Genomic DNA, 22,755 nt, shown 5'->3' with positions numbered 1-22,755 from the left:
CTCCAGCCGGAAATCTCATCCACCCCAAACATCCTCCCCATCCCTTAAAGCAAAAACATGTCCTCCAAATGGTTGAACCAACGCGCTGCAGCCATGGTCGCATCCAATTCCCGCCGGAATCCGAAAAGCAACCTCCCACCGCCCCGCCCTGCCACCATCACCCCAGCACGCACCATGTCTTCAACAAAACAAATGAACGCCCTCCTCCTCGTCGAAACCTACTTCGACGCCGAAACCGCGCACCACGATTACCTCGACAGCGACGAATCCCAGTATCCGCGCGACTCCGCGCCTCCAACCCGGCAAGCATACATCGCCGCAAAACTCGCCGTCCTCAACGATCCCGCCGCGAGAGCGGAGTTGGAATCAATCGAAGCCGCATCGAGTCTACCGAATCCTGCAGGGAGCGCAAGTGGGAAGCGGAAGCGCAGAGATAGCGGCGACCCCGATCCGAGGAAATCGAGGAGAGTGCGCTTCGCGGAGGACGAGGAGCGCAGAGCTGAAGAAGACTACCGAGAAGCGCACTTGTTCGATCGATCACAGCCGATGTTTTATCAGCCGGGGAGGTGGGCTTGTCCGGATGAAGAGGGGTGGGAGGGGAGTGAAGACGGAGTCGACGCGCAATTCGGAGGCGACAGTTCGAATGAGACAGGAGAGATGGACGAGCAGTGGGACTTATGGGAAGAAGACGAGGCGCAGCAGGAGGAAGATAGGCTTGCTGCGCAGATGAGGGGAGGAGACGTGGACCTGGATTTCGACGAAGCAGAGAACGGAGTAGGGAATGACGCCACAATTGATCTCCTGGACGACATTGACATTGAAAACTTGAGTGAGGCGGAGTTGTATGCCTTGTCAGCGGCGGTGGAGGAGCGACTAGAAGCTGCGCGGCGGGAGGTGGAGTTACAGGACGAACAGACATGAGGGATAAAGAAAACGTTGCGCGCGATTGGATCAAGCATACAGAAAGGCTCCATAAAGAAAAGAGAAGTCAAGACAAAAGCACAATCATCATATTCGTCCCAGTATGTCTTGATCACCACACTCCTTCCCGTCTCCTCTACAAACGACAGCAGGGAATCCCAAAGAAAAGATCGATATCATACAAAACCTCGTATCCGCCGCCGGAGCCATCTCTATCTTTACTCCACCGCAGCAGCGATCCCCTCATACCACCCCCCATGCGACCTCCAATCCACATCCCTCACCCTCTCCAGAATCTCCACGATCCCCGCCACCTTCTCCGTAAATTCCGCCATTCCACTGGCCGCCAACTTCTCACTTGCCGAACTCGCCGCTCGGACTTTCTCCGCGGACGTCTGCGCGTCTAGTCTTGCTGAGACGTGGGACTTGAGCCGTTGGAAGAGGACTTTCAGCACCGGATCGGTGAAGCGGACGCTGCTACCCGAATTGGTGGAGGACGTGGCCTCGGCAGCCTGAGAGAAGAATCGAGTAATGGTGTTTAGCACGGCGGACTTGGTCGGAGCAGGCATGTTATGAGCCGTCTCGAGGATGGAGAAGGCTTTCTGCGCGGTGGTGGGTTCTTCGGTCGTGTTGAAGGGTTCGGTCGCGAGGAGTGCCCACAAGCGAGCAGCTTCGCTCTTCCACTGGCTGCGGACATCTCGTTTGAGGAGATTCTTGGTCGTGAGAAGGATTGCGCCCACAACGGCGATGCGGATGGCATTGATGCGGACTTTCCGCAGACGGTCGACGTCGAGTGTGAGAGTCTCCGGGAACGGGATGGCATCGAGCTCGCTTTGGCTGATGGCTGTTTCGATGAGGGCGTGCGTGTAGATTTTGTTAGGAGAAGGGCGATCGGAGGGGTGCCGGACGCCCTCGGGGTCGCGGCGGTCGGCTTCAGAGGTGAGAGCTGACCGGGCTTGATGCCACCAGCGCTGAGTTTGGTCGAGGGAAATGACGCCCGCTTCGAGGTCGCGAGCGAACATGCGTTGTTCGTAGCCGGCGGATTCTTGAATAAGAGTGGGTGCGGCGTTCATGATCATGAAGTTGCTGTAGTCTAGACTGAGCACGTCGACCATGCGGAGGAGCTTAAACAACTTCTCGATCATGGCGCCTAGTTCATCTCCACTCTCATCATTGCGGAGCTCCTCTGTCCACGTCTTGACTTCTTGATCCCTGAAGGGCGCGCAGAGCTTGGGCAAGACATTTGCCATGAAGTTAAAGAACCCGTTATACGAAAAGACACCTTGCTGGCACTGCCGGTGAATGTTGTCCAGATCCAGCGCTTCCGAGATCATCTTGTACATGCTGTTGCCGGGCTTGAGCATGCGTAGCAGCTTATCGCGAACATTCTCGGCAGTGGAAACTGTCCAGAGTGCTCCGTTCCCAGCTTCGAAACCCGCCTTCATGCTCTCGCAAATGCTGCGATACAAGTGGTCGCGAACCTCACTATTGCGATCTTCCAACTTGTAATCCTTATTGATCGCGAGCTCGTGGGTCAAGATGCGGTTGCTCGGCATAGCAGTGAACAGTTTGGTGATCTCGCCCGAGCCAATGGGTGTCATCGGAAGGCCCGCCTCCTCGACAGCCGCCTCGACAGACGGACCAGCTTCCGGCGCGATGACTTCAACACCTCTCGGCCGAATCTCCGCCGCGGGACGCCTCTTAGGGCGTCTACGCCGACTTTCACGAATCGCCTTCTTGATGAGGAAGTCGGCACGATCTGGTCCGGCCAGCTTCCTGATTCTGCTCAAAAGCATGACCTGGTTGTCACGGATGCCCTGCTTGTACTCGCCGGCCACCTCACCACGATCGTCATCTTTCACCGTCTGCCAGATCGCATCAAGTTCGACGAAGGATGCGACCATACCTTCGATCAATACGCTCGAGTCTTGAAGTCGCCATGCTGCGAAAGCTGAGGTATAAGCAGTGTAAGACTGCGAAAGAGTCTCGAGCTGCATCGGATTGGGTGTGAAATTGTTCCAGTTGTCCAGACGTGAGATGGAGGACTCGAAGAGGCTGACGAGCTCCGATGCCTTGCTGATGAGGTCCTGCTCCTGTGCGCCATTCTTGTTCATGAGTACCGCAACTGGGTGGCCCACAATGAGGTAGGCGCTAAGAAATGTCCTTGTGTTGAGTGCAGCATTGCTGTCGTGGGTATCTTGTAATCCGATGTGTGTAAGGACAGCCGTAGTGTTCGAGATCACTTCAGCATCTGCCACAAGTGCCGTCAGGTCTTCAAAGCTCGTGGTCAAGGCTCGCTGTGCCGTTATATCCAACTTCCTGAACGCCAGTACTGGCAGCTTACGCTGATACAGCCTCCAAGCCTTCTGCACGCGCCTAGCAGCAGCGTCTTGCGCAAACGCGGGATCCTCCGGTTTCTCGTCCAATACAACCTCCTCTTCTACGTCCAACACCTCTTCCAAAATAGCCAGCTTCTTCTCCGCACTATCCGCCCTTCGTGCTCTCCTCGCCTGTAGGTTGCGCTGATATTCCGCCCGTCTCTTCTCAGCCTCCGCATGCCGCTCTTCCATCTCCAGACGAACTCGCGCCTCCTCCGCCTGCTTGCGCTCCTTCACTTCCTCCGCGATCCTCTTCGCCCGCGCCACTTCCTCCGCACATGTCGCCGCGACTTTCGCAAGATACTTCTCTTTCGCGACCTGAGCAGCGAGCGCGCGCTCCTCAGTATTTGAAGTGCTGCCTCGAGGTGTCGCTTTCACCAGCGCGGCACGCAATCGCACCTGCTCTGCATGCGCCGCTCGATCCGCCAGACGAGCCTTGCGGGACTCAATGATTGAAGCTCGGCGAAGGTGCTGAGCGACATATGTGCTTTGACATCCTGCGGAACTGCGACGCTGCGATCGGCTGGAAGTGTGAGAGTGAGCGGAGGATAGCGAGTTGCGCCTCGATGAGGCGGCGGACGATTTGCGACGATTGAGCTGATTGCGGTAAAAGCGAGCGGCGATGTGTGCGGGTGGACCGTATATCGTTTGGTCGTCTTCGTCGGTCTGCTCGTGTGACTGGTGCTGCATGTCCCAGGCTGGATCGCTGTATTGTTGTTGCGGAGAGTTGTCGCCGGATTGCGACATGTTGTCGGTTTCGCTCATGCGATTTTCGGATTTGTGATATGATATTACTGGCACGGTCGAGGCGATCGGTGGACTGGTGGTCGTAGGCGTGGAATAGCGAGATGTCGGTTGTTAGGGAATGGAGGAGGTTGGACAGATGACGAATGAAGTCCGGCCTCGTGATGTGGAGCGCTGGCAAGTGGTGTGGGGTGGAAGAAGTCGCCTCCTCAGTTGATTACCAACAACGTTACATCTTCATATGACATCGATATGAAGGTGGAGATTCACTCTGCATGCTCGATCAACCTCCATCTATCTCACACCTGCCTGGCTTTGATCCTATGCTCTCGCGTCCTTGCATGTGCCGCAAGCGGACCTCTCACCAGAGACAATGAAACCTCATGGCGACAGCAAGGAACACTCGGCGTGGACTGATGCACAATGTCACAGATTTGATGGAGAGAGATTAACCTGAAGTACAAAACAATAGAACGAGAACTGGAGTGCGCGAAGCCAGCACGATGTTGAAGCCCTCCTTTCCGGCACAAGATGACAGAGCGAGACCAGTAGTCCGCGGACATTGATGCGACCTGAAGTTGAAGTCCCTCCCTCCAGCACAAAATTCAAACAAAGACCAGGAGTCAGCAAAACCCAATACGACCTTGAAGTCCTTCCTGCGGCACAAAACAACAGAGCGAGACCAGAAGTCCGGAAAAACCATACAACGTTGAAGTCCTTTTTTCAATCCTTCCGACTTGTGATCGAAGGTCACAGCTAGACCTTCACCCCAGCATGTTGCTGCCGCGACGGAATCGCATTTTCGCGGGCGGCGGGCCGCACTGTGCAAAGAGTCAGCTCTGCTGCCACGATTGCAAGATGGACACAATACGCACACTTATGCATTCCTGAGAACCCGGGTAACTAGTGCAGGTCTCGAAGCAGCCGTCCCTCCACTTGTATTGTTGGGCGGAAGCGCAGAGAGCGAAGAGGGCCGAAGCCAGGATTGTGGAGATCTTCATCTTGTTTGTGTTGGCTGAGTGGTGGTTGTTGTGTTCCGTAGGTGGATGTTGTTATTGTCCTCGCCGGATGAAGCAGCGCTGGTGTAGGTTGTTGCTTGGTGTTGGTCGTGGCTGGTGGATTCTCGGTGTTGAGAACAGGTAGTTACTGCGGAAGGGAGGTGCGAAGGACCTTATATCTTCTGTTTGGAAGGTCAGGTGATGATGGAGGGCACAAGTATGACCTGTTGCTCTTCCACGTCATGTTGTCTGTCTAGGTCTTCCGCATGAGACACGTTCCACGGTGAAACGACGGGCTTCTGAGTGGAATATGCACCATGCCGAGCGGCTCACGGGAGGTTCGTTCACGGCTAAGCTGCTGGAAGAGGACATTGATCGCGCGTTGATCGCGCAAGTTGGCGACTATCTGACGATCATAGTCATGAGCGGGAAGATCAACCACGGCAAGTGCTCTTGCGCTCCTGGACTTCAGGTCGACCATCGTCTTCTCTTGCGGGTTCGACCATATCAAGTATACGCGGTAGGCCGGGTTTCCTCGGCCTGGCGCATTTTTCCCGGCGTCTCTGCCAGATGCCAAGGTCACCACGCGCAGGACGGGCTCTCTGCTTCTCCAAGGATCCTCAACATCCGCGAAGCGAATTCGACGTCCAAACGAGCCAAGTACTGTGCCACGCGGCGTACGCATGGGCGGACCTGATAGCGGCCGCCGCCGGTCCTAATGGACGAATTGAAGCCAATGGATAGGCTTGTGTATTCACAATACGCTTCGGCACGTACGAAGATATGCGTTAATGATGGAGCCCCGGGTCGATATCGTGGACCTTGCATTGCCATTGGTTTCGGCCATTGCGAAAAGCTCAAGATCAGAAACGAGCTGCTTGCAGGAGAGCTCGATTCATGCTCAAGATCATAAGCGGATTGCTTGCGGCAGAAGCAGACGCATCGCGGTCTTGCAATTCTCCATGCTCGCGGCAGGAGTTTAGTCGATATGGTTCTGAGCCTCACACACAAGCTCCGTGGGAAGTTGATTGACCGATAGAACTGAACGAGATTGACGGACGGACAGATGCGATGCCTGCACTTGCGTCATTCCGTTATAGCCATAACCCATTCCGTGGTCTCCGCCGCATTGAAATGATTCCGAGAGATCTTCCAGCAAGCTTGCATTAGCATATGTCATCACCTGCATGCCTGCAAGGATACAAAGCGGAAGCGGAGAAGCCGAATGGTCCGAGTCCGTACAGCTGATGGACAGTGCTTTGGAAAACCTTCAACGACTAGGGTCATTCGTATGTCACACGACGCGGAATACTGATCTTTACCCACGTGGCTTTCCAGCCGCTGAAAGAAAAATGATCGCATTAATTCATTCATTAAGCTTGGAACGCTGTAGTAATCTATCGCCAGAGGGTACGGCTGGCCACCTCGTGGAAACACGAACGCCTGTCAAACCTTTGCCGAAAGATCTAACGAGGTCACCCTGGTAAATTGCATAGGAACGGATATGCTCACAACCGATAACCGACCTTATGCAACGACGAAGCTCCTCGGATACCATACGAGCGGACAATGGCAACATACGGACCATCCGCGTCCGTTTTACGAAGGGACGCCCATGGCAATGTTTCCTTTATATCTGTTTCCTCATCTTCTGCGAAGTCACTACTTGACTTTACTTCTCCAAACGCTTGACATGGACTTGACCGACTCAGAATAAAACTAACCACTGCAGCGATCGGATGACAGCAAGAATGGCCTCCGAAAGCAAGATCGACGACTTTGGCGATGAGAAATCGAATCGTCACAGCCCATCCAACGATACTTTGATGAAGGAAAAGAATGAATCTCCCGGTGATGTCTCGTCTCCCAGCAGCACCTCCATCAACGAGCGGAACAAAGAAGTCAACTGCCTTGCAAGAAGATTCAGCGAGATCTCAGGTTGGAATGAGATTCCTTCGAATCCCCTCGAAGCTGCCAAGGGCACCGAGCTCGACCCGCTCTCACCCAACTTCAAAGCCAGGACATGGGTCAAGAGCATGCTGAAGTTCTCCAAGCAGGATGGCAGAACTCCCATGCGCACAGGCGGTGTGGCATTCCGCAACCTCAGCGCTCATGGATTCGGTTTGGCCACGGACTACCAGAAGGATGTCGGCAACATCTGGCTGGACTCAATCAGCATCGTGAAGAAATTGTTTGGAATGGAAAAGTCTCGCCGCATCGACATTCTGCAAGACTTCGAAGGACTGCTTGAATCTGGAGAGATGCTCGTGGTCCTCGGCCCACCAGGTTCAGGCTGCTCCACCTTCCTCAAAACATTGACGGGCGAGACCCATGGATTCCAAGTCGACAAAAACAGCTATATGAACTTCCAAGGCATACCGGCGGGGGAAATGCACAGCGTGTTCCGAGGCGAGGCAATATACACCGCCGAAGTCGACATCCACTTCCCTCAATTGACCGTGGGCGAGACTCTCACCTTTGCTGCTCGCGCTCGCACTCCACGATTCATTCCTGGCGATGTCGAGCGCAATGTATATGCTGAGCATATGCGCGATGTTGTGATGGCCATGTACGGCATATCCCACACGATCAACACCAGAGTCGGTAATGACTACCTCCGAGGTGTGAGTGGGGGTGAACGGAAGCGTGTCACTATCGCCGAGGCGTCTCTGAGTGGAGCCGCTCTCCAAGCATGGTATGCGGGTTAAACCCTCTAGCATCGAACATGGACTGACTTCAACAGGGACAACTCCACCAGAGGTCTCGACTCGGCCAATGCTGTCGAGTTTTGCAAATCAGTCCGCCTTGGGTGCGAACTCGGAGGTTCTGCGGCCATGGTCGCCATTTATCAAGCCCCGCGAGCTGCATATGAGCAATTCGACAAAGTGATTGTGCTCTACGAGGGCCGACAAATCTACTTCGGTAACATTCACGCGGGCAAGACGTACTTTGAAGATCTGGGATTTCAGTGTCCCGACAGACAAACAACGCCCGACTTCCTGACCTCCATGACATCCGCCGTTGAGCGTGTCGTCAAGCCTGGATGGGAAGACAAAGTGCCGCGCTCACCGGACGAGTTCGCTGCCGCCTGGAAGGCCAGTCCGACTCGCCAAAAACTCATCCAAGACATCGAAGACTACGAACGACGGTTCCCATTCAAAGGAGAAGCGTACCAACAATTCGTCGACAGTCGCAAAGCTCAAAAGGCGAAGTCACACCGGTTCAAGTCGCCATATACCATCTCCTACCTGCAACAGTGCCAAGTCTGCCTGTGGCGTGGATATCGACGACTGTGCGCCGATCCTGAGCTGCTCTACACCTCCCTCTTTATGAACTCGATCCTCGCTCTCATTGTCGGAACCCTCTTCTACAACCTCAAGCTCACCACAGCTTCCTTCTACCAGCGTGGCGCCGTCATTTTCTTCGGGGTAAGTACTAAAGTGTATAAGGCCTGCAGGTTCCCGAGACTGTTCCGCGGGACGCCAGCAGGTCTTACCCTGCGTCAAATCCTCATTGTCTGGACCTTAGCTAACTCGATACACTTCAGACCATGATGAACGCGTTTGGAAGCTCTCTCGAGATTCTCACCCTATACCATCAACGACCCATCGTTGAGAAGCATGAACGCTATGCGCTGTACCATCCATCCGCGGAGGCAGTGGCATCGATGATCATGGACCTCCCTTACAAGATTAGCAATTGCATCATCTTCAACACCGTACTCTACTTTATGGTCAACCTTCGACGAGAACCCGGCGCTTTCTTCTTTTTCATCTTCCTGGCCTTCATTACCACGCTTACGATGAGCATGATGTTTCGGACTATCGCCTCATGCTCGCGAACGCTCTCACAGGCCATGACGCCTTCTGCGCTCATCTTGCTCTGGCTACTCAGTAAGTACTTCGGAAGATGCAAGGCCTGCAGCGTGGTTCGAGACGGATCTCTCCGCTTGCTCCAGGTCTTGGGCCGGCATTGATCCTTTGTCATTTCGAGCTACTGCTAACCTTTGAACTAGTCTTCACCGTGAGTTGTTATGTGCCCGTAAAGCAGTCACAAGCAAATCAGCTAATCTGTGAACTTTGCTAGGGTTTCGCGATCCCCGTGGACTACATGCTTGGTTGGGTAAGTGATATGATGGTTCGCTAAGAATCTCAGGTCTGGAGAGATCGGCGCCTGACTGTCCTTTTCATCTTGACTCCACTTATGGCCTCATCGCTGACCAACCTTGTAGTGTCGCTGGCTGAACTACATCGACCCGGTAGCCTACGCATTCGAGTCGCTCATGATCAACGAGTTCAGTGGACGCAACTACGCCTGTAAGAGTGACGATCTGGTCCCCTCATATGGAACCCTCGCCGCGCAGTCTCAAGTATGCAATGCGGTCGGTGCCGTCGCCGGACGGGATTACGTCGAAGGCGAGGCCTACATCAACAGCGCCTACAGTTACTACCGCTCCCATAAGTGGCGCAACATCGGCATCATATTCGCGTTCATGGTCGGATTTTTGACCGTCTATCTCGTTGCCTCCGAGAACATCCGGGCGAAGAAGTCCAAAGGTGAAGTCTTACTCTTCCAGAAGGGTCGTATCCCTGCTGCGTTGAAGGAGAAGTCTCAAGATGAGGAGATGTCGGAGGTCAATCGAGTGTCTTCCGTCATGTGTCGCCAGATGAGCAATGTGGAGGCCACTGATGTAATTTTACGTCAGACTGCGGTGTTCAGTTGGAGGAATGTCTGCTACGATATCAAGATCAAAGGCGAAGAGCGTCGTATTCTAGACAACGTTGGTATGTTGGGAACGACTTTCCACAGTGTATCGTACCAAGCTGACAGTTTCAACAGATGGGTGGGTCAAACCCGGTACCCTCACTGCGCTAATGGGCGTTTCTGGCGCTGGCAAAACAACACTTCTCGACGTCCTAGCCACACGTGTCACGATGGGCGTTATCAGCGGCGAAATGCTAGTCGACGGCCGCGAACGTGACAACTCCTTCCAACGTAAGACCGGTTATGTGCAACAGCAAGACCTGCACCTCGCCACCAGCACTGTGCGCGAAGCTCTTAACTTTAGTGCCCTCCTCCGGCAACCCGCGAGTGTATCGCGCCAGGAGAAGCTCGACTATGTCGACGAAGTTATTAAACTCCTGGACATGCAAGAGTATGCCGACGCCGTGGTTGGCGTGCCAGGCGAAGGCCTAAATGTCGAACAACGCAAGCGATTGACCGTAGGAGTCGAGCTGGCCGCCAAACCTCAGCTACTTCTCTTCCTGGACGAGCCTACCTCTGGCCTCGACTCGCAGACGAGTTGGGCTATCTGCGACCTTATGGAGAAACTCAAGAACTCCGGCCAGGCCATCCTGTGCACTATCCACCAGCCCTCGGCTATGCTCTTCCAGCGCTTCAACCGCCTCCTGTTTCTCGCCAAGGGCGGCAAGACCGTTTACTTCGGCGAAGTCGGCCCCGGCGCAAAGATCCTCTCGACCTATTTTGAGCGAAACGGAGGACATCCCTGCCCACCTGATGCCAATCCTGCCGAATGGATGCTGGAAGTCATTGGTGCCGCGCCTGGGTCACGCACCGACATTGACTGGCATCAGGTCTGGCGTGCCAGTCCAGAGTACGCCGCGACGCAGCGTGAACTGGACCATCTCAAAGACAACGGCGCCCTCGTCCGCCAACCCTCGATGGTCGAAAGCGATAATGAAAGCTTCAATGCCTTCGCCGCTGGATTTTGGTCGCAGTTGCGGGAAGTCCTCGTCCGCGTGGCTCTCCAATACTGGCGCACTCCGTCTTACATCTACGCCAAACTCTCCCTCTGTACCCTCGCGGGTCTGTTCATCGGGTTTATCTTTTACAAAGCGCCATTGACCCACCAAGGGTTGACGAATCAAATGCGTAAGCAGAACCTCCACGCATCCCTCAAGATAGCCTCTAACCACTTCCCAGTTTCCATCTTCATGATATTCACCCTCTTCAGCAACGTATCTCAGCAAATCATGCCACACTTCGTCCTCCAACGCTCCCTGTACGAAGCCCGCGAACGACCCTCGAAGACTTACTCCTGGCAAGTCTTCCTAATCTCCAACATCCTCATCGAACTCCCGTGGAACGCTTTCGCAGGCCTACTGTTCTTCCTGTGCTACTACTATCCCATCGGTCTATACGCCAACGCCAGCCCAACCGACAGCGTCGCGGAGCGCGGAGGCTATTTCTTCCTGATGATACTCGCCTTCTTCCTCTTCACGAGCACCTTCACAAACTTAATGATCGCCGGGATGGACAGCGCGGAAACGTCGGGAAATATCGCGACCCTACTGTTCTCGCTTTGTTTGATCTTCAACGGCATCCTGGCCTCCCCGAAGACTATGCCCAAGTTTTGGCTGTTCCTGTATCGGGTTAGTCCATTTACGTACATTACGGGTGGGCTGATGTCCGCCGGACTCATGGACCAGACCACCCACTGCGCGGCCAATGAGTTTGTCACATTCCAACCGGACGGCGGCGAGGGCGGTGGCACGACATGTGGAACATACATGGACCCGTACATTTCCGGCGCGAATGGGACCGTGGGAAAAGGCGGGTATATCTTGAACCCGAGTGCAGACGCGGATTGCAAGTACTGCTCGTTCAACACCACGAACCACTTCCTCAAGCTGGTTAGTATTGATCCAGCGGATCGATGGAGAGATCTGGGGATTACCTGGGTGTACATCTTGGTCAATGTCGCTGGGGCTGTGGCACTTTACTGGCTGTTTCGGGTGCCGAAGGGCTCGAAGAAGAAAGCGGAGAAGAAGGAGAAGACAGGATGATTGGGAGTGGCTTAGGCAGGGCTGGCTGGGAGCGATGTATGGTACTATGAATACCAGGCGTACTGCGAGGGGATGGAGGTGTGTTGTTCTGTGTTTGGTAGAGATAGAGACGCTGTAATTGCAATCGACTAGTTGACAGGCTGGAATGCTTTCTATGGCATCCAACCAAGCACCCGACAGCAAAACGGAAACTTTTGGCATATGGCTTCGAAGCGACCCTCCAACTTTGGACGCACGATTCTTAATGCAACAACGATAGAAATATACCTTCACTTACACTATATAAGAGCCCGTATTTTGGAGTTTGTACACGGCTATCTAAGTACCACTTTTCCAACTGTAAAGAGCGCAGTATTCCAGGTTAAAGCTCGAAAGCCGACTTTTGACAAATTGCTGTTTTGCTTTCGGATGGAGGCCAACTACCGTATCTTCAATCACGCAACATTAGCCCCATCACTTTGGCCACTTTCCTTACCCTGCCGTGCCAATTGTTGTCAATCATCCTCAGCTTTCTCTGGATCCTTGCCCTTCCCACCCCTTCCGCGGTTCCGCCCCAAACACTGGAGGCCTAATCCCCTTTTCTTGCCGCTAGCCTCCGCGTCCTTCGCTCTCTCCTTGGCTTTTGCGCGATTTCTCCTGTCCACGGCCTCATCCTCTTTGTCTGGCTTCTCATCACTTGTGTAAAAGAGCCAAATACAAAAGCAGACGGACGGGATCGCCAGCCCGCCAGCAACCGCTAGAACTGCCCAGTAGCGAGGAGCGTTATCTGACCCGATCTCCTTTATATTCATGCCGAAGATGCCGGTCGCCAACGTCAAGGGCAAGTAGATCGCAGCCAGTAGGGTCAGCAGTGTTGATCGTTTACCGTTCCTTTTGCTCTCTTGAGCATCTGCCAGATTGATCGATGCCATGATGATCTGTAACGTTTCATTGAGGAATGGCATTAGAGCAGCCATCTGCCCGTCAAGCAATTGGTAGTCAGCCGTTACAGACGAGCTAGCCTCCTGCTGGACGACCCTCTGCGCAGGCTCTATTCGTCTCGTGTCCCTCTGAAGCTCGTGGGCCTCGGGGTCGTGGATCAGGTCCGGTCCCAGTGCGTCCTTATAGAACCTACTCGTATCGAACCCCGCCGTGAGTCCCTCTCGCGTCAGAGCGAGATTCCTGCGGAGATGCGACACCTCTGCACGACGTGTCCTGACGCGGGTGAGAGCTTCTTGATCAAGTGGTTGGATCAAGTCGAAGTCCATTTCGCGAACTCGCTGCTCCAAGAATTTGATCTCATCCTGATAGCAATGTACGGCTAAGAGCCAGGCGTAAAACATCGTCCTACCGGCGCTGATCCTGCGCTGCGCACCCTCCATGATTCTGCCCACTCTTCTGCAATTCCAATCGATAGAGAAGAACTTCAGAAGAAGGCAATAGAGAAATGACCCATCCGTAGGAAGCATAGACGTAATAGCCCAGGACGATGTCTCGAGCTCTTCGCGCGACTGCAATGGCCGAACTGCTGCGTTTATCAGGACGAGGACTAGTAAACTCGCGCCTGTCAGTCACCTCCGGCCGTGATCGAAGAAATGTCTGGACTTACAGAATGAACCGTTCGTCTGCAGTGTTGTGCAGGTCACGCGGGTGTGAGCGACTACTGGTATTGTTGGTTCTGGTCCTGGAACACGCGGAGAGAGCAACAATATACCGGCCATGCCAGAGTTCTGCTCAAAGAATTCCAGCCCATCGATCTGCCAAATATCCCCTCCCGTTTCCTGGATGAATGCGAGGTTGACAGGATTGAACAGGTGCTCTGCGAAGAAGCGTGGATTAATCGGCACACGAGAGGCCAGCTCACATATCTGCCGTAGCGACAGATCCCGACAGACCAAAGCCCCACTAGTCTCGGGTTGCAAGATCGCATCAATGGCGCATCCGTATAGACTCGTGACCGGCTCCTTAAAGATCGGAGCAGTGCAGCACATTGTAACCTCCAGTGACGTATGGGACATTGGAAGGCGTACAGAAGAATTGCTGTCCAGCCACTGATCGTATTTTGCATTGCTGGACTGACGATCAAATTGGGGCAATTTAAGGTCCATAGCTGCAACTGCGTCGGCCCAGTAGGTGCAGTACTCTTTGAGCGAGTCCCGGAAAGCTTTTTGGGCTTGGAAGCGTTTTTCCAGGACGTCCTTTGCAGCTTTGGCCACGTTCTCTGATGCATGAGACTGAGCGCGTTGAAGGTCCTCGGTGGAAAACCCCGGCAGTGCCTTTATCTCTTCATATTCTTTCAAGGAAGCGGCGGTCTCGTGAGCCGAGTGCCAGGCAGAGGTAGAGGAGCGAGAGAAGGTTGCTGCGTCAGTATCTGGTGGCATCGAGGCTAGTCCGTGCTCATTATTGACTTCGTTCGCCATGCTGACACGGAGTAGAGCAACGTGGTTGCCGTCGAAGAGATCTCAACTTGAACTCGCGAAGAAACAGGAGCTCGAGGATCACGACCGTCAGCAGAAGCGACCAAGTCAGCGTACTGTCTCTGAGTAGAGCAGCTCCAGCTCGAGGCCGCAAAACAGGAATTTGGACCGCATATGCAGGCGCTAGAACAGGCGATCGTTCCCAGCCGAGATAGTCCATTGGCGAGGACTCGATCATGTCAGCAATATTTTGCTCAGCCCAACTTGCAAAAGAAGTGAGGGAGGAGTGCATTGTGAGATAAGTCGTGCTTTATGGCCTCGAGACACTCAGCGACCCAACAGAAGACGTTTGCAAAGTTGGACAGTCCGCGGGGGGCCATGAGCTGCCATCGGTACACTCGCGACTTGTAGTCAAGTACCTCGTCCCGTGCTGATCCTTTCGCTAAGATTCCGATCCTTTGGTGGTGCTACAGCACCTGGAGCGATAAGCGAGAAGCGAGGAAGCCTGCATGCATGGTGCTCAGTTCTCGTCAGAACTTGAGCACAATATCTTTAAGCAGGCCAAAATTGGGAATGCCCCAACCTGTTGTCGGATCCCACCCTTCACTGTTCACGCGGACTGTCAGCCCGCAAACAAACATCGTGCATCCAAGTGTTCGGTCAAGGACGACTCACGTTGCATTCCATCCCGCATAAGGGATAATGGCCTGCCCGGTAATGTTCCTGCTTCCATTACAGCCTACCGTCGAGCCGCGAGTGATGTCGGTGAAGCCCTCGCCCTTCAAAGCATAGATCAATGGATTGATGAAGCCGAGAGCGGGTTTGCCCGCACGGAGTCGAACATCATTCAACAGTGCGATGACAGCTGCGACGGCAGGCGCGGAAGCGGAAGTCCCGCCATTAGGACCGCGCTCGCCGTTGTAAAATCCCGCTATCCTTGGATTGTCCATGTCCGCGGCGAGGTCGGGATAGCCCCGGCCGAGGAAGTCGGTGTAGTTGTTGGAGGCAAAGTATTCCTTCGCTTCGGGGAGGATGCCTTGTGAAAGGTAGGCGTCAATGGCTGGTTTCTGGTAGAAGGCCTGTGGGAAGAAGTTGCTAAAGCCGCCGCCGCTACGATTCATGGCTGTCGGGGGATCAAGCTCCTGCGTTCCTGGAAGAGCATGTTAGCAGGAGCGATTGCAACTGCTAGCAATGATACGTCCCTCCTACTGCTGTTATGTATGGGCAGGATGCTTGAACACCACAAGTCAGCGCCTATACTGTTGACTGCGATTGTGACTGTCTTCATACCTGGAAATGTAGGAACGAACTCTGCCTGCATCGCTCCAGTATTGGCTCTACAAGCAGCGCCCACACCTTGATCTCCCGAGCTTGTAAGTATCGTGCGGCCTCTCAAACCCAACATGCCTAAAACGGAAGGACGGAAGCGTCAGCAGTGGTTCGGACACAAATGGCATAAGGGTAGGCGGCTGCGACCCGCGAAATAGCCCGAGAGACAATCTCAGACAGCTACAGGCCTTCTGCTCTTTGGTTTACTTGCCGATCATGTTGCAGACCCGTCGTGCGTAGCTCTTCTCGTACGTAAGCTCACGGCGACCATATGAGTTTGAGATGACATAGGCAAGATCCTTATTCTCCTGGGAAAGAAGAAACCGGAAAAATTCAACGTAGGGCTCGGGCATAGCATCCGACACATTCTCGATTGAGACATCAGGGACGAACGAGCCTGGATCAGCTTCGAAACCTCCAGCGATGTACCTGTAAGTCGTTAGCCAGGGAATGTGAAGTCGTGGTCACACCAGATGGTCACTCGCTCTGTAACTGGCAGACCGCCCACAAGGCCGATGATGATTTGGAGCTCCATATTTGCTTCGTCGTGATTGATACTTGGAGCACCAGTGGAGTCCACTGAGCTTTGGTCGTCGAGATTGTAAGTCTCGCCATTCGCAAAAATCACTTTGGTGAAGTTCTGATCCGGAATGTCATATGCTGCTTCGAACAAGGCGAGATCCGAATAACTGGCGGTTTGGTTCAGGAAAGACGTGATAGCGATCGTACTTCCAGCCGAGGCATCCACCTGGTATTGCCCAGTATTGAGCTGTTGTTGGTAGCATTGGGGCTGGATTGACGTGTAGTTCACTCCTTGGTATTCGATTACTTCTGTGCACGATGGAGACATGGTCTGTCTTTTCCGCACATGCTGCACTGCTGACCTCTTCTCCGCTGGCTGCAGTGCTGGGTCGGATTCGGTCCCCTGTGGGTAGCCTTTGGGATTGCCGAAATACGTTGTAGGTGTGATGAAATCTAGAACGTCTAGAAGATCATCTGGGAGGGAGTATTCCAGCGTGCGTAGCTCGGTTCTCTCCCCGTTTGTATAGTAGGCGAAAGAGGTATTCAAAAGACTGTCGGCGATGGAGATGCTCGTCGTGAAGGTAAGCACACTTCCATCAGAACAGATGTCGGTGATACCGAAGGACTCGAGCCACGACTGGACCCGGTTTTGTGCCTCTACGGGAGGCGCGAAAATACGGTTCTGCTCAGCCAGATTTATCCACTGCCCGTATTGTGGACTCCCAGGGGTCGAGAGAGCTTCCAGGAGCGGTTCAAGCTGATCGAGGTTTGCGTATTGTAGCCAAGCTTGCAGTGTCGTGTTGGCTGACAAGTCAACAGCCTGCGAGGATTGCGTCCATCCGAAGGGAGGTCCAGGAAAACTCTCATGCACGGCGGCGCCAACCGTCATGACCAGAGCCAGCGCAAATGAGATTGGGCGCAACATGGTGCAGGCCAGTGAAGCCGAGACTTTGACGATGGAGGACGATATTCAGCAAACAAAGAGCAGAAAGCTCGCTATCGAGGACACAACCTCCTTCGCAAGTCGTCAGATCGACGGATGTAGTGGGAAATGACGAGCAGGGATCCGATCCCAGGGTAGAACTATGCCTGCCTTTCGGCTTTCACCTGCACGTCAACACTCTTCGGTCGTCGAAGTCATGCCTGCGGGAGCTTGCTGAGGGATCTGTACAAAGGGTCGACGAACAGACTGGCGGCTGTTGACTACGCAGGCTAGACGCATCATCTGAAGCCCTGTTAGCGACCAGCCGAATACTTGATCGCGCGACTCCAGGATTAGCACGTCTCTATTCTTTCTTCCTTCTTGGTCAAGAAGGCAAGGCAGACGTCTTTATCAGCTGCGGTGCCAGCAGGTGGAGGCAGAGTTGACAAAAGCCCAAAGTCTCCCGACTGCTTCACGAATTGCGACCATTGCCAGTTGGGACCGTCTGTTTCATGCTTGCTCGCAGTCGCATAGTCATGGTCCACGCACCATCAAATCGGCGCAACAGCAGATTCGCATCAGTACCGTCTGGGATTTTGGCCTCGACCCGTCTCACTATTGTCCGCTGGGGAGTAAAGTGGGCGGACGTCGCGTTTTGACAGTTTCTGGCCATCGAACCCGAGCTGAAAAGTCTGCGGGCCAGATCGCATGAGGGACTCGGAAGCAGTCCGGTGTGATTCTCGACGCATCCTCCGCCTTGGCTGATTCCGACAACCTCCGGGACAGCGCGGCACGAAATGATGCGTGGCGATGAACGGAGGGATGCCAATGATGAGGACTTTTGAAGCAGTCGGCACTTCTCACTCTGCTCTTTCGCCGACACCTTCGTGAGCAGGACAGAGGAGGTTGAATCAAGCGTACGCAAGCTGCACCACGCCTCCCAAACTCTGGTCTTGAATGCAGGTGACTTTGCGCGACTTTCTGGTGATCGTTACTCTCCACGAACCTCTCGAATCTATGGCCGCTCAGGCTATCGACCGCGACGTAGCACGTCCACCATGCTCAATCACGTCCGCGTATCAGTATATAGACCAGTCACTGAACGGACGGCCCAATGCATGGTCGATTGGCTGTCTACCAGAAGAAAGAAGGAAGAAATTGGAAGGAAACCTGGAATTGGATCCAATTCCATGCCCGAACGCAGAGCCATGACTAAGCAGGTAGGCCTCAGGCACCAATGAATATCCTTTTTCCTCCTAAAGAGGAAACGTAGCCACCACGGCGAATGGCATAACGACGCTCCTGCACCTTCGCTTCCCCGTCATGTCACGGTGCGCACCGCGTCAGACGGATGGACCGCTACTCAAACTGCGTCGAGTCCTGCGGCCTCACGGCGCTGATAGGTCCGCAGTTTGCATCAAGCGAGCATGAGCTGCAATCATCGCAGCTGACACCCAATCTCGGGACTGAGCCGCAGCAGAAGAAGAGGCCAAGTAGGCTGATGCCTAGGTCGCAATCATTCCTCGAGAATCGAGATCAGGCTATGACAATCATGCGTGTGACGTGAAGCAGGATTTCGGCAGGCTCTGAGTACATTCGCTGGCCTCTATCTGGTGGCTGACAACTTTCTTGCGAGCAGAAACCACACTTGTTGTGCTTGCATACTCCAAGCGTGTCCCATGGAGAGCTACAAATACACACCGCTTAGCAGCGAGCGTCAAGAAATACGGCTGGTCTCACTTCTACCTGGAGCGGAGAATACAGACATTTGCATCCGGATTCTACACTACTCTTTGCTGAACCTCAGACGCTCCGCAAACCCGATCCTTGATCTGAAGGAGGCGGAGAACAGCGATTCCGAGTGGACAGCTTATGAAAGTCTTGACCATCGCATTCTGCTAGAGAACAAAGACGACCTGACAAAATGGTACACTGACCCGCGAGCAGAGCCCGTCAAAGGAGGTTCAAACAATAGCATGCCCGGTGGGACCCTTTTTGAGGCGCTGTCATATGTATGCGGAGGCGATGACGATCAAAAGATGGCCTACGTACAGGGTGAAACGAGCGCGGTCTGCGACCTGTCGACAGTCGCTATTCGATGCAACCTTGACCAGGCGTTACGACATCTGCGGGACATGGAGGAGCCTCGTCTTCTATGGATCGATCAAATCTGTATCAATCAGAGCGATCGGAAAGAGAAAGGCCATCAGATCGCCAGCATGTCCAAGATCTACGAATCTGCATCTCGTGTTGTCATCTGGCTTGGAAAGGACTCGACCGCCAGCTCGCACGCGATGACGACGCTCGAATATCTGGGCAGACAGGTCAGCTTACGCCTATCGCTCACCATTATCTTCGAAGGCTGAGTTGAGTGGTTTCACCACTCAGGTTGTGATATCGCAGACTGATCCTCACCTCTTTTTCCCCGATCCGGATGCCAGCGAGCCGGACTGGTATCGGAGCAAGGCCGAGCTTTCCTACAGCACACACACATGGTCCAGTATTTGCGCACTGCTAAGCAGAGACTGGTTCGAGCGCTTGTGGGTAGTACAGGAGGTTCAACTTGGTGATTCATGTTCTGTGGTACAATGCGGTCGCCACGAAATCCGCTGGACGCATTTGAGACAAGCCATACTGACAATCTACAATAAACTTCGATTGCCTTCAGACAGCTTGCGGCAGATCGTTCGCCGAGCCGAGGAAATCGCCTTGAATCGCAACAGAAAGACCTTGAGCTTACTTCTGGAGGTCACGAAGATGTCAAAGTGTGTCGACCCACGAGATAGGATCTATGGTCTGCTCGGTCTGCTGATGAAAGGAGAGCTTGATATGGACTTCATGCCAGATTACACTAAGGAGGTCGATGAGGTGTATAAGATTGTGTTCCTCAAAGCTTCGTCGTTGACCGGACGTCTCGACTTGTTGCGACATTGCGAGCATGGCTCATGGCCACAGAAAGAGATTCCATCGTGGGTGCCTAATTGGAACGCACAAGACAAAGCGAACCACATAGCAGCGTGGCTGGATGCCGGCCGCGACCTGATAAGACCCATCGCGTGGACGCCTGAGGGATTACTTGAGGTTGACACCGTCAATCTCGGCAGAATCATCAGTACGGGCGATGTTATCTTGAGGCCTGGTGTCTCACCAGAGGAGCGATTACGATTCACACGCCAACTGGGCGATATGGAACCATCGATAGGGGACCGCAGTCCATATCTCACGTCTGGCGAAGACCTGCTTGGAGTGCACATTTCCCGCCTCTGCTGGGGTTCCTTGCAAAACAAGCTGATGGACTACCATGTTTCATCGCTGGAACAGTACATGAAAGTGTACAAAGCCATCTTCAACAGCACATCATCGGAGTCCTCCACCATAATCAATGAGCCCCTGGTACGACAAATCGAATACTGGGCCAGCGGACGCCGCCTCTTCACCACTTCCCAAGGTCATCTCGGAATCGGCCCGGCACCGATGCAAGTCGACGATGCTGTCTGCGTTATTCGCGGCTGCGGAGCTCCGATGGTGCTGCGGCCTGTCATGGACGAGACGGACATCTTTACGGTCGTCGGCGAAGCGTACGTGCATGGCATGATGGATGGGGAAGCGATCTTGGGTCCTTTACCGCCGTCATATACAGTACGCTATCGACGTCTGTCCGATGGTCATTACCAGCAGCATTTCTTCAGGTCGGACTCGGCAGGCAACGAGGAAAGAACGACTGATCCACGACGTTCGAATGTCGGCAGAGGAAGTATTGCTATGTCATCTGCGTGCGAAACCACCGCCATCTTGCTTGCGTGACTTTCTCGCTGTACATGCCGGAAGCGTGGCTTTGTTGTACATACACCCCAGCACTTTCTCAATGTTGAAGGTCATCGTTCATTGTGTGATCGCTCTACATTTTGTGATTACTATACATGAGCCGCCTTTGCCGCGGTGATCGCCCAAGACTGGAAGCGGAACCTTTCCACCAACAGAAGCCCCTCACCTAATGACTACGGAATGTTATATACCCCTCACCTTCTCATACAACACATCAGTCGATCCATCGTCCTCCTGGAACCACACAAAGCACAACATCTACCATGCCGCTCTTCGAGATTCAACATGTCGTTCCATTGACAGACGCACAGAAAGACGACCTCGCGGAGGCCATCACTCAAATCCATGCCACAATTTTCACCACGCCCCGCGTGGCCGTCAACGTCAAGTACACAGACGTTTCAAATGTCTTGATGTACATCGCTGGCAAGCGACGCCAAGGCAACCATATCATCGGCAACGTACGAGTCGGGCCTGCTCGTCCTCAAGAGGACTTCGACAAGGAGTGCCTCGAAATCTTGGCCGCTTGGAACAGAATCGTTGCAACGCCGGAAGAGAAGAAGAACGCTCCCAATCTGGATCTTCGGTTGAGGTCTTGCTTTCTTCTGGGAGGGATGGTGGCGGGTTATGAGGCTGGATTTTTGATCCCTCCGGCTGGTGGGGATGTAAAATGGTTGCACGATCACATTGCGTCGTTCGAGGAGCAGGCTGCTGCTGGGGATGAGGACATGGCGGACTTGGTTAAGGAAGTGAAGGAGAGGGGCATGTTGAAGAACACAACAATCTTTTGAATGCTGCGCGGTCCCTCGGGGTGCTAACAATCGTTGGGATCTATTATGGGTCTGTCAGTCCTCCGTCTTGATTCCGGTCACAAGCCTCTGCCGGGCGAAAGCCTCGGTCACGACGGATTGCAGGTTGTGAAAAGCGTACGGCGTAAAGGCGGGCGAAATTACAAAAAAAGTGTGCATTGTTCGGGAAAGAACAAGATATTCAATACCACCATTTACCCAGTCGGCACCACTCCTCTGTCTGTTGGCCTGATGCAGACGGGACTGCGACTAAACCTCCGTATCAATCGCCTCCTGCAGAGTAAAGTCTGGCTTCACGTCCACCAGACCGAGAGCGACCTTCCACTTGTACTCGGGCGCCTGTCTCTCCTTCGCCCACTCCTTGATCTTGGTGAAGTTTCGGCATGTGTGGCGGGCTGCCAAGTCCGGGGCCAGTATTCCGTTGATGCCGTTGATGCGGTGTCGCAGTGGGCTGATGTCGCCTGTGCACTGTATGGCTTGGCGCAGGCCATCAATGCAGTGTTCTTTGACGGCGTGTCAGTCCCACATGCAGAATCCGCTGGTGGATGTGTGACTCACCCCAATGATGAAAATTGGTATCCTTGATGTCCACGGTGCCATCTGGATTCCGTTTCCAGCCTTCGTAACGATCTGGATACAAGGCTTTCCGTACCATGTCCAGGCAATGCAGCTGGTGGAACATGTCAAGTTCGATGAGATAGTCTTCTGTTCCCGGAATCGCCTCTGTTTTGTTCTCGAGCTTGTCCGCTTGCCACCGTGGGATACTCGAGATCCCAACTGTCTGAATGTCAGCATCTGCCACCGGTATCCCGAGAGCACGGGACAACATACAGTCGTAGAGATCCTCCCAACGCTTGTCAAGGTCATCGGTGGGGAGCTGTCCGAACTTGGGCATGTATTCGCTGCGCCGTAGGAAATACTTCCCGAAGTCCACGACATGATACTCTACTGCCTCTGCTGCTGGTGCTGCGTAAAGTTAGTTGAATTTGTGGTTTGTCGGCTTGGTGTGGCATGATTACAATAGATTGCAATGCTCGGATCATGTGGCTGACTGTAATGAGTCCACAGCATCCAGAGTGCTTGAACAGTTATCGTCAAGTACAGT

At 53.8% G+C, this 22,755-nt stretch overlaps 7 protein-coding genes across 7 annotated transcripts; 4 read left to right on the top strand and 3 right to left on the bottom strand.

The window, feature by feature from the left end:
* Window positions 1-57: 57 nt before the first annotated feature.
* On the top strand, window positions 58-921 carry MYCGRDRAFT_97041 (uncharacterized protein; the record flags this gene model as incomplete). The annotated part of the gene is made up of 1 exon (XM_003848104.1): window positions 58-921. One exon carries the CDS (start codon window positions 58-60, stop codon window positions 919-921), a length of 864 nt encoding a protein of 287 aa, XP_003848152.1.
* Window positions 922-1,139: 218 nt separating this feature from the next.
* On the bottom strand, window positions 1,140-3,989 carry MYCGRDRAFT_77404 (uncharacterized protein; the record flags this gene model as incomplete). Its single annotated transcript, XM_003847888.1, has 2 exons — window positions 1,140-3,329; window positions 3,375-3,989. 2 exons carry the CDS (start codon window positions 3,987-3,989, stop codon window positions 1,140-1,142), a joined length of 2,805 nt encoding a protein of 934 aa, XP_003847936.1.
* A 2,791-nt stretch (window positions 3,990-6,780) lies between these two features.
* MgAtr2 (ATP-binding cassette multidrug transporter) lies at window positions 6,781-11,847 on the top strand (the record flags this gene model as incomplete). Its single annotated transcript, XM_003848105.1, has 8 exons — window positions 6,781-7,736; window positions 7,785-8,469; window positions 8,589-8,934; window positions 9,057-9,064; window positions 9,128-9,163; window positions 9,273-9,825; window positions 9,881-10,933; window positions 10,985-11,847. The coding sequence occupies 8 exons, from the start codon at window positions 6,781-6,783 to the stop codon at window positions 11,845-11,847; spliced, it is 4,500 nt and encodes a 1,499-aa protein (XP_003848153.1).
* A 2,926-nt stretch (window positions 11,848-14,773) lies between these two features.
* On the bottom strand, window positions 14,774-16,983 carry MYCGRDRAFT_50687 (uncharacterized protein; the record flags this gene model as incomplete). The annotated part of the gene is made up of 6 exons (XM_003847887.1): window positions 14,774-14,849; window positions 14,919-15,393; window positions 15,504-15,650; window positions 15,751-15,752; window positions 15,780-15,978; window positions 16,041-16,983. 6 exons carry the CDS (start codon window positions 16,981-16,983, stop codon window positions 14,774-14,776), a joined length of 1,842 nt encoding a protein of 613 aa, XP_003847935.1.
* Window positions 16,984-18,695: 1,712 nt separating this feature from the next.
* On the top strand, window positions 18,696-20,820 carry MYCGRDRAFT_50442 (uncharacterized protein; the record flags this gene model as incomplete). Its single annotated transcript, XM_003848106.1, has 2 exons — window positions 18,696-19,340; window positions 19,405-20,820. 2 exons carry the CDS (start codon window positions 18,696-18,698, stop codon window positions 20,818-20,820), a joined length of 2,061 nt encoding a protein of 686 aa, XP_003848154.1.
* A 246-nt stretch (window positions 20,821-21,066) lies between these two features.
* Window positions 21,067-21,648, top strand: MYCGRDRAFT_106348 (uncharacterized protein; the record flags this gene model as incomplete). The annotated part of the gene is made up of 1 exon (XM_003848107.1): window positions 21,067-21,648. The coding sequence occupies one exon, from the start codon at window positions 21,105-21,107 to the stop codon at window positions 21,630-21,632; it is 528 nt and encodes a 175-aa protein (XP_003848155.1).
* A 341-nt stretch (window positions 21,649-21,989) lies between these two features.
* On the bottom strand, window positions 21,990-22,620 carry MYCGRDRAFT_30771 (uncharacterized protein; the record flags this gene model as incomplete). The annotated part of the gene is made up of 3 exons (XM_003847886.1): window positions 21,990-22,153; window positions 22,209-22,427; window positions 22,482-22,620. Coding segments are annotated over 3 exons (522 nt in total), but the record flags the coding sequence as incomplete, so codon positions are not given.
* Window positions 22,621-22,755: the final 135 nt, after the last annotated feature.

Source organism: Zymoseptoria tritici, chromosome 12 (genome assembly GCF_000219625.1).
Source record: "Zymoseptoria tritici IPO323 chromosome 12, whole genome shotgun sequence".
NCBI classification, from domain to species: Eukaryota; Fungi; Ascomycota; class Dothideomycetes; order Mycosphaerellales; family Mycosphaerellaceae; genus Zymoseptoria; species Zymoseptoria tritici.
This window is presented reverse-complemented; position numbering and strand designations above follow the sequence as displayed.